Genomic DNA, 16,276 nt, shown 5'->3' with positions numbered 1-16,276 from the left:
TTACATCCCCATCAATCTCCTCAAAAATGACGCATCTGTAAAATTCTTGCCTACAGAAAATGACATTATGCTAAATAATTTCTAATCAATTTTCTGGATTCTGGTAGAATTAAGATATGATGCAGTCGTTTCTTTTTTTTTTATCCCCCCCCCCCCCCCGCCCAAACAAAAACAAAAGCAAACAAACAAACAAAAACCAACATTTCTTGACCAATACTTGTTGTCAATAAACAAAATACACCATAAGCAACAACGGAAAACATTGTATCAGCTGAGAATGAACATCGAGCTGAGTTTAATGAGCTTTTCAACTGTTTCAACTGAAATTTAAATTTCATCAATCATAGTACACTTAGTTTGCAACCAGCTTCAAAAGTCATATATATATATATATATATATGTGTGTGTGTGTGTGTGTGTGTGTGTGTGTGTGTGTGTGTGTATTATACACTATTACAATGTTGGCCGATCTTTCCAGTATTTCCTTCTGTAACAATATTAAACTGACACTGAATGTATCTCATTGACAGTTATAGCAAAATTTTGACCATCGTGTCTTTTCTTTCGGCAAGTTATTTAACTCATATTATCCACACTCGAACCAGAGAGAAATAATAAGCTGGCTAAAGACAGTGACGCATATTGTAAACATACAGGTACAAAATGGTACCTTTATAGGCGATGTATATATTTTATGAATAGGAAATTCGGTTTTATTATGGCCTGAAGGGAGAATATATTATGAAGCAGTAAAAAGCACAATGATCATAATGAAACGGTGGAAAATCGCTTCCTAAACGTGCGTCTAGATCTATATCTAATCCTCCGCTGCCAAATGATGGCTATATGTCGGGGTGATTTAGATGCTGAAATTCGAAGTTAAAGAAGAAAAAAAACGAAACTGATGCGAAATGTAGTCTTCGTGCTTTCTTAAGGGGCACGAGTAAACATTCTTGAAGTGCAAAAAAGTAGTATTTTACTCTTCCTCATGAATACTTACGCGTTATGATATCAAGTTTACAAAAACAATTTGTGACGTCTAATTATCAAGCATTAAATTTCACTAAAATTAGGTTTTATTTCTATTTTGTTAAAAGCTGGTGCAGCGTCCGGAAAAAGCAAGCGTTTACCAATACCTATTACCAGGCTGAGGCGTTGGGGCACATATTATAATCATTAAGGTAGGAATATAATCGAAACCCACCAGCGTTAATAACATGATCGTTGCTATTTCCACAGGGAGTTGTGGATGCAGGTAGGCTGTGTCTTCTGTTTATTTCTTCCTTTTGATGTGATGTGGTAGCCGTCGTTGCAGTATTGGGAGCATAATGAGACAATCTTCTCATCTCCGGCTCGTCACCTTCGTCGCTGGACATTGATAGGTTGAGATGGAGGGCTTGTGTCAAACTCAGACTTTTGCAGGCAACAGCAGTGACCTCATCATTGTCTGAAGAAGAACAACACGATTCGGTATTAAAAGAGCTGTTACATCCAGGTGCTTGAAGAAAAAAATGTGAGCTTTAATATAGGGCAATATCCACTAAAAAAGTACTCAAAGCGCTTTACGAGGAGTCTGAAAAAGTGTTTATGATCTTTATTTTACACCAGTGCCTGCTCCTTAATTTGTCACTTTACAAAGTGTCCACACCAATACCAACACCTTGCATGAAGAACAATACATGACGCTTGTAAGGTAATACCATTATTTTTCTTCAGGGACAGCGCTTGCTAAAAGCAGATGCATACTTTAATCTAGAGAGGATTTTAATAACTAGGATTTTTCAAGGCTATAATTTTGCTCCATGCACAAAGGGATTCGAACTAGGGACCTACAGGTCAGAAACCGAGTGTCATACCACACGATCACAAAGCCGAAGATAACATAGACCGGCGAAGATAGTGTGATATTTATATATGTTGAAATTAAAATAACTAATTCATGTTGTCATATGAATTCAAATACAAGTATATTAATGTGCTATTTCTCCTTGAGGTCTCAGCAGTAAGAGTTCTTCACAAGTTCTACAAAGTGAGTGGAGCAGTCATTTATGTTGCTCTATAATCGACGCCATCCACTACCAAGTCGGCACCTTCTCATAGGCCGTAACAGTCAGGTCGTGTGTTCGAATCCCCATCGCGGCAAATTTTTTATTCTCTTTTGCTCTCTGGTACATCTCTACTCACTTCATTTCTTGTTGTATTCTTGACAAGTTGTGTATCCTCTTAATTCATAGGTATTTGAAGTCAAAAGAATTTGGTCAAAATGAAAAAAAGGCGTTTAGTCATTGTAAGTTATTATTTACCTTTATTCGGATCATCTCTGTATGTGACCTCTTCCTCTCCATTTCTTTCCTCAAAGGGATTTTCAGAAAGTTTCTCATTCCAATCGAAGGAATGATCAGACATATGAGTCATGCCATCTCTGTATCAGTGTGAAAGAGAGTATGTAAGAGACATAAACATTACGGATTTCCCTATTAACTTATGTTTTCCAAATATATAAATGAACAAACGTGGTGTTGATTGTTAAGTCAGTAATAGACCTAATGCAACTTCATTTTGTTTTATGTCGTTTGTTTTTGTTTTGTTTTTGTTTTTGTTTTTTTTTTAGAGGGGGGGGGGGGGGGGTTCAACCAATCCAAGAGACAGTCGAGGGTGGTCAATTGCTAGATAGGTTGGTATAAATGACTGCAACTTTGGCTCTTGAATTGTGTGCGAGTGTACGACGGTCATTATCTCACTGGAGTCAAGAGTCAGGTTAAACCGACGTAGGCAAATATGTGACCTGTACTTGATCAAATGAAAATTGAGTTGGATATCCCTTGGTAGGGGAATGTGTGTTCGTGAAGAATTGTGAAGCCGATTAAAAGTGGTAAAATTGATATAAGTTAAAGCTCGGGGATCTCGTTGCAAGCATCTCATATACTTATATCAAAATCAAAACAATACAAGAAATATAGCGCATGTCCAAAGATTACCCATGATAAATGCGCTTCACATTGCTTTATTTTTCCTGCATTCCAATATCTAGACCCAAATATTTCCTGATTAGCCTTAATTTTTGTACCAGTCCCAGCATTTTGATAATGTCCTCGTTCTACAGCCAGGAAATAATCAACATTTGAATCGGGCAGTGAGTATGAAAATCCTTATCCACAGACAAAGTCATGGCCAAGGGGTTTTTCTTTCTTTTTCTTTCTGTCTTTTTCTTCGATCATTGGCAAAATGTGATCGATAAATCTTTCTTTTTTTTTTTTACCATCCACCTTGTGAGCCGTCAAATTAATTGGGACTTAATGAGGTATTAAATCCACATAATTTGAAAAGCTTTGAGGAAAGACATGTCAAGCAGTTTAATCAAATTAGCATATAGAAATAGAGGAGGCACTCAAAACTATTCGTAATTAAGTTCAACATCGCTTTCTTTTGTTACAAGAGTGGTCATCCTAGTGCTAAGCAATCAAAGGCATAGTGTGAGAATGAGAGAAAAAAATGAAATATAAAAGGAATCAACAAGTGTTTCAGAGCTGCAGATTCCATGAAGATTATTTAGTTGCAATTTCAATTATTTGTACAGTGCAGTTTATTATTCACGAGATAAAAAGCAGATCAAAAAATCTATATTTTTTTCTGAGAGCAGCTTAAAAGTGTTAAATACAGATATCTACGTATTAAACAATTTGGCCAGAAAACTCATCCTTCAAATACCGATCAATTTAAATGACCCTCGTCTTGGCAAAAACTCTCAAACCTGTGACCTCGCAAGGTATTCATTAAACTCACAGCTTTGAGAGTTTTTGCCAAGATGGGGTCAATTCAATCGATGGATATTTGCAGGACGAGTTTTCTGGCCAATTTTTTAAATACATTTCTCCCCAGAGTACGGCAGTTAATTAACTTATATTTATATCGAAGGATCGAACGACTAGTATTAACATGTCATCATATCAAGACACTGGATTCCTGATTTAAATAGCCTACATCGTCTTTGGTTTTTTTAATAACCCAATGATTGATAAACAGACGACATAACGCTTCATAAACAAAACAAGGATGGAAATTAACGTTTTGGGTTTCCTAAAAATACAAACAATTTACACTCTAAATTGGACAAAGAACAACATGAATATGTTTGTGTGCTCTGAATGGGAAATCCAAAACTTCAACAATTTTGATCCGCGTTTGAGTTATTGAAGCTTTATATATCCTTATTTTCAATTTCTCCTGAATACAAGCCTTAGACATTGCATTTTCGTCATAAAAAGACACCTATCCTTCTTTTGTTCCAGGATGCAAAACTTTTATATTCAAATTTTGAATGAGTCGCTAGTTTACTATAAATCAAATTATTGATGCTAAGCGTAAAGATAAAATACTCACAACATCCGCCAACACACAAAACTGTATGTAGCCTTAAACGTTTATAGTCTTATTGATATATTTTAGTGAGAACCAATCATTTACCGGCTGTCTAAACACAATATACAAAGAGCTGAGTGACGTCAAATTCGTTCCTTCTATAGTTTACGTGCTACACTATACACTGATCAGCATACTGGGCAATAAGTGAATAAAATACTACAACATAGATGAAGTTCACACCACATTACAAACCAAAATAAAATTGTAAGAGGCTTACATTTTACCCGTCTATACGCGTCTTGACAAAATGTGATCGATAAGAAATCATTTTTTTACCATCCACCTTGTGAGCCGTCGGATTAATTGGGACTTAGTGAGCTATTAAATCGACATAATTTGAAAAAGCTTTGAGACATGTCAAGAAGCTTAATCAAATTAGCATATAAAAATGGAGGAGGCACTCAAAACTATTCGTAATTAAGCTTGTTTTACCCTTGCATTTTCCAACCCCTCTCCCTCCCTCTCCCCTCCCGTTGTTGGGTTCGTTGTTTTTGTTTTGTTTTTGTTTTTTTTGTTGTTTTTTTTTTGTTTTTTTTTTTTTGGGGGGGGGGTCTCAATATATTGTTCTCACCGTTAAGTTCCGCACTTTGTTTCATATAGTCTAGCTTTTGACCTATTCTTTTGTTTATGATATTGCGACTAAAATATATACTCGCACACATTTTAATTGTGACTCGTTAAAAGCCAATAATATATTGAGCTCAGCATTGACGTTCAGTATATTTGATAAAATGATGGTTATTGTTTAATCGATTTAAAATTGAAGACAATAAATTCTTGCAAATATGAAAAAGGCAGATACCAGTCTATTACCCGTTATTGTCCTTTACAAATTTAGTAAGGGCAGCGTAATCTTCTCGCAACTTGATGTTTTCTCTCTGGATCGTCTCCAAGCATTTGGTGACGGAATTCATTTGGCCCTGGCATTTAAGGAGATCGGGGGGGGGGGGGGGGGGGGAGGGGGGAAGAAAAGAATTAAAGGTCCATCATAAGGTTCATATTTATTGAGACCTGATCAAGAGACTAGAAAATTAATCGAAAATATGACAGGTGTTAAAAATAATTTACTCTTTCGTCGATATATGACGACGACACCGACGAAATAATGATGAATATGATGAATATGATGAATATGATGATGATGATGATGATGATGATGATGATGATGATGATGATGATGATGATTATGATGATGATAATGATGATGATGAAAACAAAGACAAAGAGAAAACGATTTTGATAATTATTTGCATGAAAATATTAAACATGGTAAAAAAATAAACGCATCAAATATTGAACTCCAAGATTTGTGTAACAAAATTGAAATAAATGATTTTTTTAAAATATTATCTATGTCAATTTTTTTTTTTAATCTTTTTTTTTCTTTTTGTTTGTTTCTTTTTAAAAATATAATTCAAATTGTGTTTGTTTATCTTTGCTGAGTATATTATAATTTGTAAAATAAGAACGGAACCATCTACTTTCTAGATGACTAATATAGGTAACGTTAATTTTACTCAGCCATACATTGTAGGTCATATAAAAAGTATAGGCCGACGTGCACTTATTTTAATTATATTCAATATCTGTACACTTTGACATATATAACTTATTCAAAATATTGGAAATTCTATAAATCTTCGGTGGGTTTTTATCATATGTATTTAACCCCCTCCGTACCAACGACAGAAAAATCGTCACATTCGTTACGATACAACAAACATTTTTCTTATTCAAATTTCTTTTGTACATCATAAAATTTGAAGAAAACAAACAGTGTGTTGTAGAGCATGTTTTGCTAAAGAAATTATGTATCGCAAGAACTTAATGCTATTGTGTTTGAGTGATAAAAAATATATTTTTGTGTTAGTTGGGTGTGAAGTTTTGGGGGAAAATCCTGAAAATGGCTGGTAAGGAGAGAGTTAAGATCAGACCAATGCGGGAATTTTTGGACAACGCCTTCCCAAATAAAACTTTTTCTATTCATCGAAGGAAACGTGCGCTTAGCTTGGTTTGCATTTGAAAGGTTCAAATCAAACAGCCCCCGGAATATTTCTTTCATGTTAAGTTCTTTTCGTGAACTAAATAGCACCTAAAAATTGTTTACTTTGACAACTAGACCCTGACTGAAATACCGCAATTCAATGCTTTATACAATGTTGTAAACGGTTCACGGTTATTTATGGATTAAATTAATATTCATTCTCCAAAATAATAATTAACCAAGGATAATCCAAGTATCTGCCTATAATTTGAAAGCAATAATTGACAAATAGAAAGAATAGATTCTAAAGACGAGTCAGTAAATTCCAGTCTACAGGAAGAGTACATGAAATCCACCACAATGAAATACAATACTATCCATCGGTGTCTTAAATAATGAACCCAAAGTGAGGGTAAAAACATATGGTAATATTATTTTTTTTTCATTGCAGGGCCTCACATTTGGAAGAGCCTGCCCGAGGACATCAGGTTTTTAGACTCAATATATTCTTTTAAAAAACATTTTAAAATGTATATTTTTAATTAATATTACAAGATTTGATCATCAGAAATCAAGTACTAATGTTGTGACATAATTTTATTTAAAACATTCACACCTAATATTTCAACTTATACAAATATCTAATTTTAATGTATCTATTTATGTCCCCGTTACGTGAGACACATTGTCCATTGTATTTTATATATATACTTGCATATATGTTGAGACTTGTTGCTAATATTTGTATGTCATGTTTCTTATTATTCTCGAGATTTTATTGTAAAGTGCATAGAGCCTCCAACGGGAATTACAATTCTCAGACATTATGGACTGTTTATATACACACAGTTCCATTCATAACATTATTAAGACGAAATAATTCATCAGGTGTATTAAGGCGAAAATATTCTACCTAACATCTAATGGCAGTGAATTTCACAGATTTGGGGCGGCATGAGAAAATATAGTAATATAATAATAATAATAATAATAATAATAATAATAATAATAATAATAATAATAATAATAATAATAATAATAATAATAATAATAATAATAAACAAACCTTTAAATCGTTGACATTCTCTGTGAGACTATCCAACTGTCTTTGTTGTTGCTGCTGTATCTGCTTGTCTCTCTCTCCATCCTCTCGGACCTGAAGCTTGGCTAGTTCTTCCACTGCGGCCTGGAGACCTTGTCGCATTTCTTGGACCATGTCCTCCAACTAGATTAAGAGAGGAAAGAAAATGTCGATGGTCAAAAGTTGATTTATCTGCATTAGTTATCATTTTTTGTGGTTTAATATCACCATTTGCTTTTATGATATAGGGGTAATAGTTATAATGGAAACCGTAGTAGTAGTAGTAGTAGTAGTAGTAGTAGTAGTAGTAGTAGTAGTAGTAGTAGTAGTAGCAGTAGTATTAGTAATAGTAGTAGTAGTAGTAGTAGTAGTAGTAGTAGTAGTAGTAGTAGTAGTAGTAGTAGTAGTAGTAGTAGTAGTAGTAGTAGTAGTAGTAATAGTAGTAGTAGAAGAGGTTGTTATTGTTTTTGTTGCTGCTTATGCTGTTATTGTTATTATTTCCGGGGTTTTTTTAATAGAAGCAGTGTTGGTGGGCGCGGTTACTAGCAGTACTGGTATACTATTCAATCAAAATCTTTTTATTACATCGCTGCCTTGGCATAACAGAAACTCAACTTTATAGCAGACATCTGGTATTAGGTAGACTGTGTTATTCGTTTGCAGTTTGTATACTTTTCTCGAACTTCAAGCCATGCAATCTGGTCAAACGCCATGCTAATGGACATCAAATATGTTATTCGAATAAATTTGGCAAGCAAATTCTTTGAACGATAACAAATCAGTTAAAAGATACCAGGAAAGTGCATGAAGTACGTGAGAGAAAAAGGACTTGAAAAAGTCAGAAATTTTATTTGAAATATTATTCAAATAAATGTATGTTTTCTAGAAAATAGAGTAATGGGAAAATGTTAAAACCCAGCAATATTATTAAAAGAAAAAAAATAAATAAAACGGCGTCGGCTCTCAAGTCAGTGTTTGGCGTTGAATGGAGGCAAGACTTTTATCTAGAGCCAAATCATTGCTTAATAATTTACCACATCTTGATTACTTGTTTGTATGTGCAATTGCACGACTACGAAACCAAACGAAAATTCGGCCATCGTTCGCGACTGTTTGCTCCAAGTTCCAGGTCTAGTCAGAGGTCTGGTATATTAGGAACCAAGACGCCTTGAAGAATCTCATCTAGCTAGTGAATCCGATTAGACTGGAATGCTCCCGTGCTCTTGACAAAATGCCGATCTTCAACTTTGGCCAGAACTGTTCTTACTTCAAATATAAATGAATTATAAGATTCCGCTCAACCTCCCAAAATTCTTAAGCCTGATAAATCTTATTAAGTTTCGTTTTAAGAAGTTTTGGCAAGTTGAAGGCCATCTAAATTAATCAAAATTCGACTAAATAATGTTGGCCAAAATATTAAAATATGTTTCGTCAGAGTACAGGAGAGTGTGTCTGCTTGCTGTAGAGTGGCTGGTAAAGTCCTAATTGAAATATTCTTGGAGGGAGCGTGTCATAATAACGATAACAACAACAGTGGATTACGTCTTTAGATGTTACAGGGACGTCTTTGTCAAAGGATCGAACAGGGTGTGACACTAGATTACCTACGAATTTATAACAATACCTATCCTATAATATTATATATATATATATATATATATATATATATATATATATATATATATATATATATAATTGAGCTTTTATATAGTGCAATATCTCAAAGCGATTTACCATCAGCAATACGTAAAATGTAGAACAAGACCTGACGCCTGTTAGGCGATATTACATCTTCATCTCCAAATCGATCCATATTAAATCAAAATTAATTTTACACTCTCGAAGCGCTGGGATAACTTCATTAAATTGAGAAAAGAGAGATAATCTTTTTTTTATGTTAGATGTTCCATAAGCCTTTTTGTAACATTTATGTCAACACCTCTCCGACAAAGAACCAAAACAAACAAAAAATAATAATAAATAAAATAATCACGAACATCGAATTCGATGTGGGGGAAAGTTTAGTAAACTTGCTCATGTAAACAAATCAATATAACGAAATAATACAAGGGTGAATGGTCGGGTCACGGTAGACTGCGTATAACAACACACTCAACCACCTATTGTTAGTAGGTCTTGATACGGTTTTCATAATATAGGCTTCACTTTTCAATTGGGTTATGTAAACTAATCATATTGTAATTTACATTACTAAAGTACTCTGAAACATATCAAACACGTGTTTAAAATGTTGGCCAGAAAACTCGTCCTTTAATTATCGGTCGACTGAAATGATGCTCATGTCGTCAAAAAAATTCCAAACTTGGGACATCACGGAAGTCCCAGGTTTTAGAGTTTTTGCCATGATGAGAGTCATTCTAATCGATCCGTATTTGAAGCACGATTTTTCTAGCCAAAGTTTTAAAATATGTTTTTGCTATTATTTTTTTCAGAGTACGGCAGCTAAGGCATTCAGCCGTTTTGGCTGAATTTGAAGGCAATATTATAATATGTAACGAATAATAATAATAATAATAATACACATTTATATAGCGCTCATTCTCGTGTAAAAACACAGCTCTGGGCACTTTACAATATAAATATCAATTTTAAGTGAAAAAAAAAAACAACAACAACAACAATAATAATTCATAGCCAAATCAAGGATTCATATAGAGTCAAGAAAAACAAATACAGTAAAAATGTGTCTTGAGATTCTTTTTAAAAGTAGGTAAAGACTTGCACTCCCTCAGACCACGTGGCAGTTCATTCCAAATCTTGGGGCCGAAACAAGCAAACGATCTATCACCAAATTTTGTTCTTGATCTTTTTTCCGAAATTTTCGTTTGGTCATTACATGATCTTAAAGTGTAATTTTCAAATTTACACATGACCACGTGATCTGTGAGATATGCCGGTCCTATACCAACCAAACACTATAAACAAGACACGCTGCTTTGTAATATGTGCCCTTTTCAATGGGCAACCAATGGAGAGATGCCAACAAAGGGGTTGCATGATCAAATTTTTTTTTGCCAAAAACTAATCTTGCTGCACTGTTTTGCAGCAGTTGTAATTGTTTAATAGAAGCCTGAGGCAAGTTGACAAGCAGCGAGTTACAATAATCTAGTTTCGAAAAAATGAGGGAAACAACCAATGTTTTACATGTTCCAATTGCAATATACTGACGGATCGAACTGATTTTCTTCAATTGAAAGTATAAAGATTTACAGAGAGCAGAAATGTGAGCTGACATTTTCATTTCTGAATCAAAATAGACACCCAAATTTTTCACAGTCTTTGAAACTTTGATCTTTTCACCCCCAATCAACACCTCAAGACCATCATTCACCTTCAACTGCCCTATATTTCCCACAATCATCACTTCTGTTTTTGACTCATTCATTTTCAACTTGTTTGCATCCATCCACTCTTTCACATCCGTCACACATTCTTCCACACGTTTCACAATATTTTCGAGATTTTTAGTTTTATCAGTAGCATAAAGTTGCGTATCATCTGCATAGAGATGATAGCGCAGCCCATGACCAGTGATGACATTAGATAATGGAGAAGTATACAAAAAAAAAAAGAATTGGACCCAAAACAGAGCCTTGAGGAACACCAAAAGACAATGTATGTTGACGAGAAAGTTTATCTAAAATCATAATCTGTTGCTTTCTGCCATCTAAATAAGATTCAAACCACTGCAAGACAGTCCCAGACAAGCCAAAAGTTATATTAAGTCGTTTAATGAGAATACCGTGATCAATAGTATCAAACGCCGCCGAAAGGTCTAACAATGTCAGAAGAGAAACAGAACCTTTATCTAAAACATCAAGCAAATCACTCGCAACACAGCACAGAGCAGTTTCTGTGCTGTGGTAAGAACGATAAGCTGACTGAAATTTTTCCCATAGATTGTTTTCATGGAGATGTTGTGAAAGACGTCTGAGTACAACTTTTTCAAGGATTTTAGAAAGAAATGGCAGATTTGAGACGGGACGGTAGTTACTAAGGTCATTTACATCGAGATTTTGCTTTTTTATGAGAGGCTTTACAATTGCATGTTTATAGATATCTGGGACTTGTCCTGAGATAAGTGACTGATTTATAATATAAGTTATGCAAGGTATCAATTCAGGAAGACATAATTTCAAAATATTAGTTGGTAAAGGATCTAAATCACATGACTTCGAGGAAGATGAAAAAATTATTTTAGAAATCTCTTCTTCAGTTGTTTCTTTAAAACAAGAGAATCCCTGTGAACCCGAAAAAGGGTGGAAATTTATATCTTAATTTTGCACGAGGTCCAAATTGTTCCGAATTTTCGATATTTTTCCCGAAAAGAAATCTGAAAATGCATCCGGCTGCTTTTCTACCGGGATATTAGTGGGTAGACACATGCCCTTTTCTTCCCCTAAAAGTTCCTTTGAAACAGAGAAAAATTCCTTAGTGTCCCTCACTGATGACAGTTTCGTGTTGTAATAGTTTCTTTTTGCTTTTTTGCAGGTGGTTTTATACTTATGCTTTTTTGCTATATATATCAGCCGGTCAATCTCAAGGCCCGATTTTCTCCACGATGCCTCTGCATTCCTTTTTTCCCTTTTGGCAGTTTTTTCACTCTGGTTATACCACGGAGACGGTTTCCTGGAATTTATTGTTCTAGTTGTCTTTGGCGCATGCCTGTCGATAACGTTGCGCAGTACCTCGTCCGTTTTCTGTGCTGATGGTATATCCATTCTTCCTAGTTCCTCTGACAGATTGTTTTTGAAGGAACTAATGTCTATTCTTTTAGTATCCCTAGACACTATCTTGACGAACCAAAATATACGAGTCAATCTTTTTATTATATATAAACACACACACACACACAAAATATATATATATATATATATATATATATATATATATATATATATATATATATATATAGATATATATATATACATATATATATATATATATATACATACATATATATTTATATGTGTGTGTATGTATGTATATATATTTATTTATGTCTCACTCTGTTAGATTTTACCGCTTTATAGTGCAGGGTAAAGTCAATAGAAAAAGATTATCTATATTAAGGTCCTAGTCATTTTAGCGAACGGGTTGTTCCGCATTTAAATCCCTGAACATAATATGTTTTTCAATATCATTATACATACTTGACTACCTTCATTATAACCGGGGAGTGGGGGGGGGGGGTAGATGTTTATATTCAAATATTTTTTAATTTATTTATGTATGTGTGTATTTATATTGTCACTCTGTCAGTCTAGATTTGATTTTGAAATGAAGTGATCAAGGGTCGATAATCAGAGTTTTGATCTTTGTCATTGTCACACACGCAAATGTCAACAAAGAATACGTCAATGTAAACACTGGGATCTGCTTGTCATTGAAAATATCTTCATGATTTAAACTTAAGATATTTGGAGTTTTATCACGCATATCATTTTTAAAGCCCAAAGAGAAGGGGCCTACTTTAAAAAGATTGTGTTAAAGAAACAGAAGGCAGGAATTTTGTTTGGATTTAACCAATTAACTGGAAAGAAACGCATTTTAAAAAATGCCTGAAAACTCGTCCTTCACGCGAAGTCACAGGTTTGAGAGTTTTTACCAAGATATGGGTTATTTAAATCAATAGGTTTGATGGAAGAATTGTTTTGATCAAATTTTAAAATAAGTGTCTTTCCAGAGTGCGATAGTGAACTGGTTAAAAGAATGTTTATCGACAGATAAATGACTGTAATTCTGCTATGGAAAATAAAAACACTTGTCTGCCGTACTCTGGAAAAAACACGTTTTAAAAATTTTGGCAAGAAAACTCTTCCTTTAAATATTGATCGAATTATAATCAGTTAAATATATAACCAGAATATAACCAGTTAATGTGCCGTACTCCGGAAAAGCATGTACCTAAAATTTTGGCTAGTAAACTCGTCCTTCAAATATCGATCGATTTAAATGGCCCTGATCTTGGCAAAAACTCTCAAACCCGGGGAATTCACTAAGTCTTATATTTGAGTTTTTACCAAGATGAGAGTCATTTAAATCGATCGATATTTGAAGGACTAGTTTTCTACTCAAATTTTTTAATACATGGTTTTCCAGAGTACGATAATTAACTAGTTAAAATGGCCTTCTTCTCAAACGTCGATGTCCCAGGTCTGAGAGTTTATGACAAAATTTGTTATGGTCAAAAATGTTTAAACGTGTTTTTCAGACTTCAGTCAACAGTGGCAGTGTATAAATATTTCTTCGCTGATTCAATAACAGACCGGGTGTGTCAAAAAAATCATGTCTATATTGGGTGTGTAATGGGGTGGAAAATCTAAAGACTGCCACCAAAACAATCTCTGTTCAGGATCTTGGCAGTGTCATAAAACACTTAGAGGTTTATCGAGTCAATTGGCTCAGTGGGTAGAGATTCTGGCCCCAGTTGCTTCAATGAGTAGAGATTCTGGTCCCAGTTGGTTCAATGGGTAGAAATTCTGGTCCCAGTTGGCTCATCGGGTAGAGATTCTGGTCCCAGTTGGTTCAACGAGTAGAGATTCTGGTCTTACTCATATAAGACACGAGTGCGAATCCAAATTGCTTACTGTTTTAGATGTTGACTAATTCAGGCAAAACTTGATAAAATACAATTAAATACGAGTGTTAATTAAGGAGAGAGAGAGAGAGAGAGAGAGAGAGAGAGAGAGAGAGAGAGAGAGAGAGAGAGAGAGAGAGGGGGCACAAGTTGCATGGCAATCAAACGCAAAAACAAAAACAAAACAAGATGTGTTGTGTAGCACCCATTTTCATGTTATTTCCTCCTCTGTTTTGAGCTATCGCTATCATCCATGCAAAATCTTTTGCTGCCTATAACCGATGAACTCATCCATGTCTGAGTCGAAAAAGTAACATGTGTATGGTGCCTTCCCCACTGCTACAGTGTCAGAGTTGGTTTGTTTAGCTTTTACTTTTAGCTATCAGTGTCACTTTATTTACTTTGCTTTGTTACAAGATCGAACACGGTGAGCAAACGATTATGTTGGGTACGTTCACTAGGCCACTGAATTAAAGAAGGCGGTTTCAAATCCCATAGACGAAGACAGTGCATCTTATATAAATACTTCAAATTTTCAAAGACATTTTCCATGCTCTATATTTATGACCTGTCCAGTCAAACAAGATCTTCATTCATTTTCATTCATTACATTTCAGCTCTATTTCGTCTATATAATTGGCATGTCATACAATGCAATAACAAATAGAAATTCGACCGGCCTGTTTAACAATCCATAAATCATTGATTGATTCAATGCCAGGAATGACGTTAAACCCAACAGTAACTATTTCCATTCAAGTCCAGTACCAGAGGAGCGTCCCTATAGCATGTGCGTCACAAAGCAGGAAAAGCGTGAAGTGTGGATGTTACTCCCGAGTTGTTTGAGACAAATAGGATTGACGTCAACGGAAAAGTGAATCCTTACAATAAACCGACACCCAATCTTTTGGCGCGCTCTAAACCAGTTAACTGTCGAAATCTGGAAAAACGAGTATTCAAAATTTTGGCCATAAAACTCGTCCTTCATAAAATCGATCGATTTAAATGACCCTCATATTGACAAAAACTCACAAACCTGGTACTTCGCGAAGTCCGAGGTTTGAGAGTTTTTGTCAAGATGAGGTCATTTAAATCGATCGATATTTAAAGGACGAATTTTCTGCCCAAATTGTTAAATACACAGTTTTCCAGAGTTGGGCAGTTCACTGGTTAAATCGACTACAAAGAGTGTATCGTACCTCTTTGTGTTGTAGGTAGGTACTTAATATGCGGTCAAAGTAAAATTAGAAATCGGAAAAGTAAACGAGGATTGGCAACGTTTCATTTTTATTGTTTTTTTAAGTGTCCTGAACAGTTAATGTCCAAGCATGAGATTTTAAACTCAGTCTTGTGTTGTAACCGAACGATAAATGATGAATCCTTTATAATCATTTCAAAACTGAAAAAGTGGTAGCCAAGTGAATAAATTATTACAGGAACTTTTTGTTCGTTTATTTTCTATATTTTTTCTTATTTTTCTATACTGTGCAAGATCATTAATCCCCCAAATTACGAGATCCTATGCTCGTTGATTATTTATATTTTTTCCTTGCAAAGGAACTGATTTTTCTTCTTTAAAAAACAAATAAAAATCGTGAAACTTCAATTTATTGTAGAATGTCTTATCTTAATGCCCATTGTAATTTTATAACACCATCATCATCATCATCACCACCACCACCACCATCAACATCAACATCACAATCCCTATACTCGTCATCATCATCGGTGAAAAAGAGGGGAAGAAAGATAGATACCGATTAAAGTACAAAGCCCGACACTTTCGTTTACTCATTGTATATTGTTTCTGGGGGGAAAAAACAACATATTAACCAAATAAATAATATAAAAATTTACCTGCAATTCTCAACACAGTAACTAATTAACGATAAAAACAAATAATAACAATACAAATTAATGATGAAAATGATCAAAACAAGAAGAAAAAACAGAAGAAAAAACGCTGACATGCGAAGCAATACCAAAGACAGAAACTAAAGATAAAAGCCTCTTTTACCTTCTTCCAAATAATCTATAAGGTAGAGAGGGAAGCGAACGTGGAAGTAAACAGACAAAAAAAAATATAAACATCAGTGTGTTAGTCATAGCGTTTGCGATTCCAGGGTACCTGAATCTTTAGACACATCTTGAATCTAGCCTTTCACTTGTGTGTACGATGTGGGAATTG

General features: G+C 34.5%; 1 protein-coding gene across 2 annotated transcripts in view; it reads right to left on the bottom strand.

Annotated features, from left to right (window-relative positions):
- LOC144959207 (uncharacterized) overlaps positions 1 to 16,276 on the bottom strand; it is a 98,449-nt gene that overhangs the window by 18,851 nt on the left and 63,322 nt on the right. For both annotated transcript variants that reach the window (XM_078891750.1, XM_078891758.1), the window contains exons 4-7: positions 7,473 to 7,631; positions 5,236 to 5,342; positions 2,304 to 2,422; positions 1,205 to 1,447 (exon numbers count right to left, since the gene is read on the bottom strand). In XM_078891750.1, the coding sequence (XP_078747876.1) occupies positions 1,205 to 1,447; positions 2,304 to 2,422; positions 5,236 to 5,342; positions 7,473 to 7,631 (628 nt within the window). The remainder of the gene's footprint in view (positions 1 to 1,204; positions 1,448 to 2,303; positions 2,423 to 5,235; positions 5,343 to 7,472; positions 7,632 to 16,276) is intronic.

This window comes from Berghia stephanieae, chromosome 1, assembly GCF_034508935.2.
Source record: "Berghia stephanieae isolate SIO BIC M18660-M18661 chromosome 1, UCSD_Bste_1.3, whole genome shotgun sequence".
NCBI classification, from domain to species: domain Eukaryota; kingdom Metazoa; phylum Mollusca; class Gastropoda; order Nudibranchia; family Aeolidiidae; genus Berghia; species Berghia stephanieae.
This window is presented reverse-complemented; position numbering and strand designations above follow the sequence as displayed.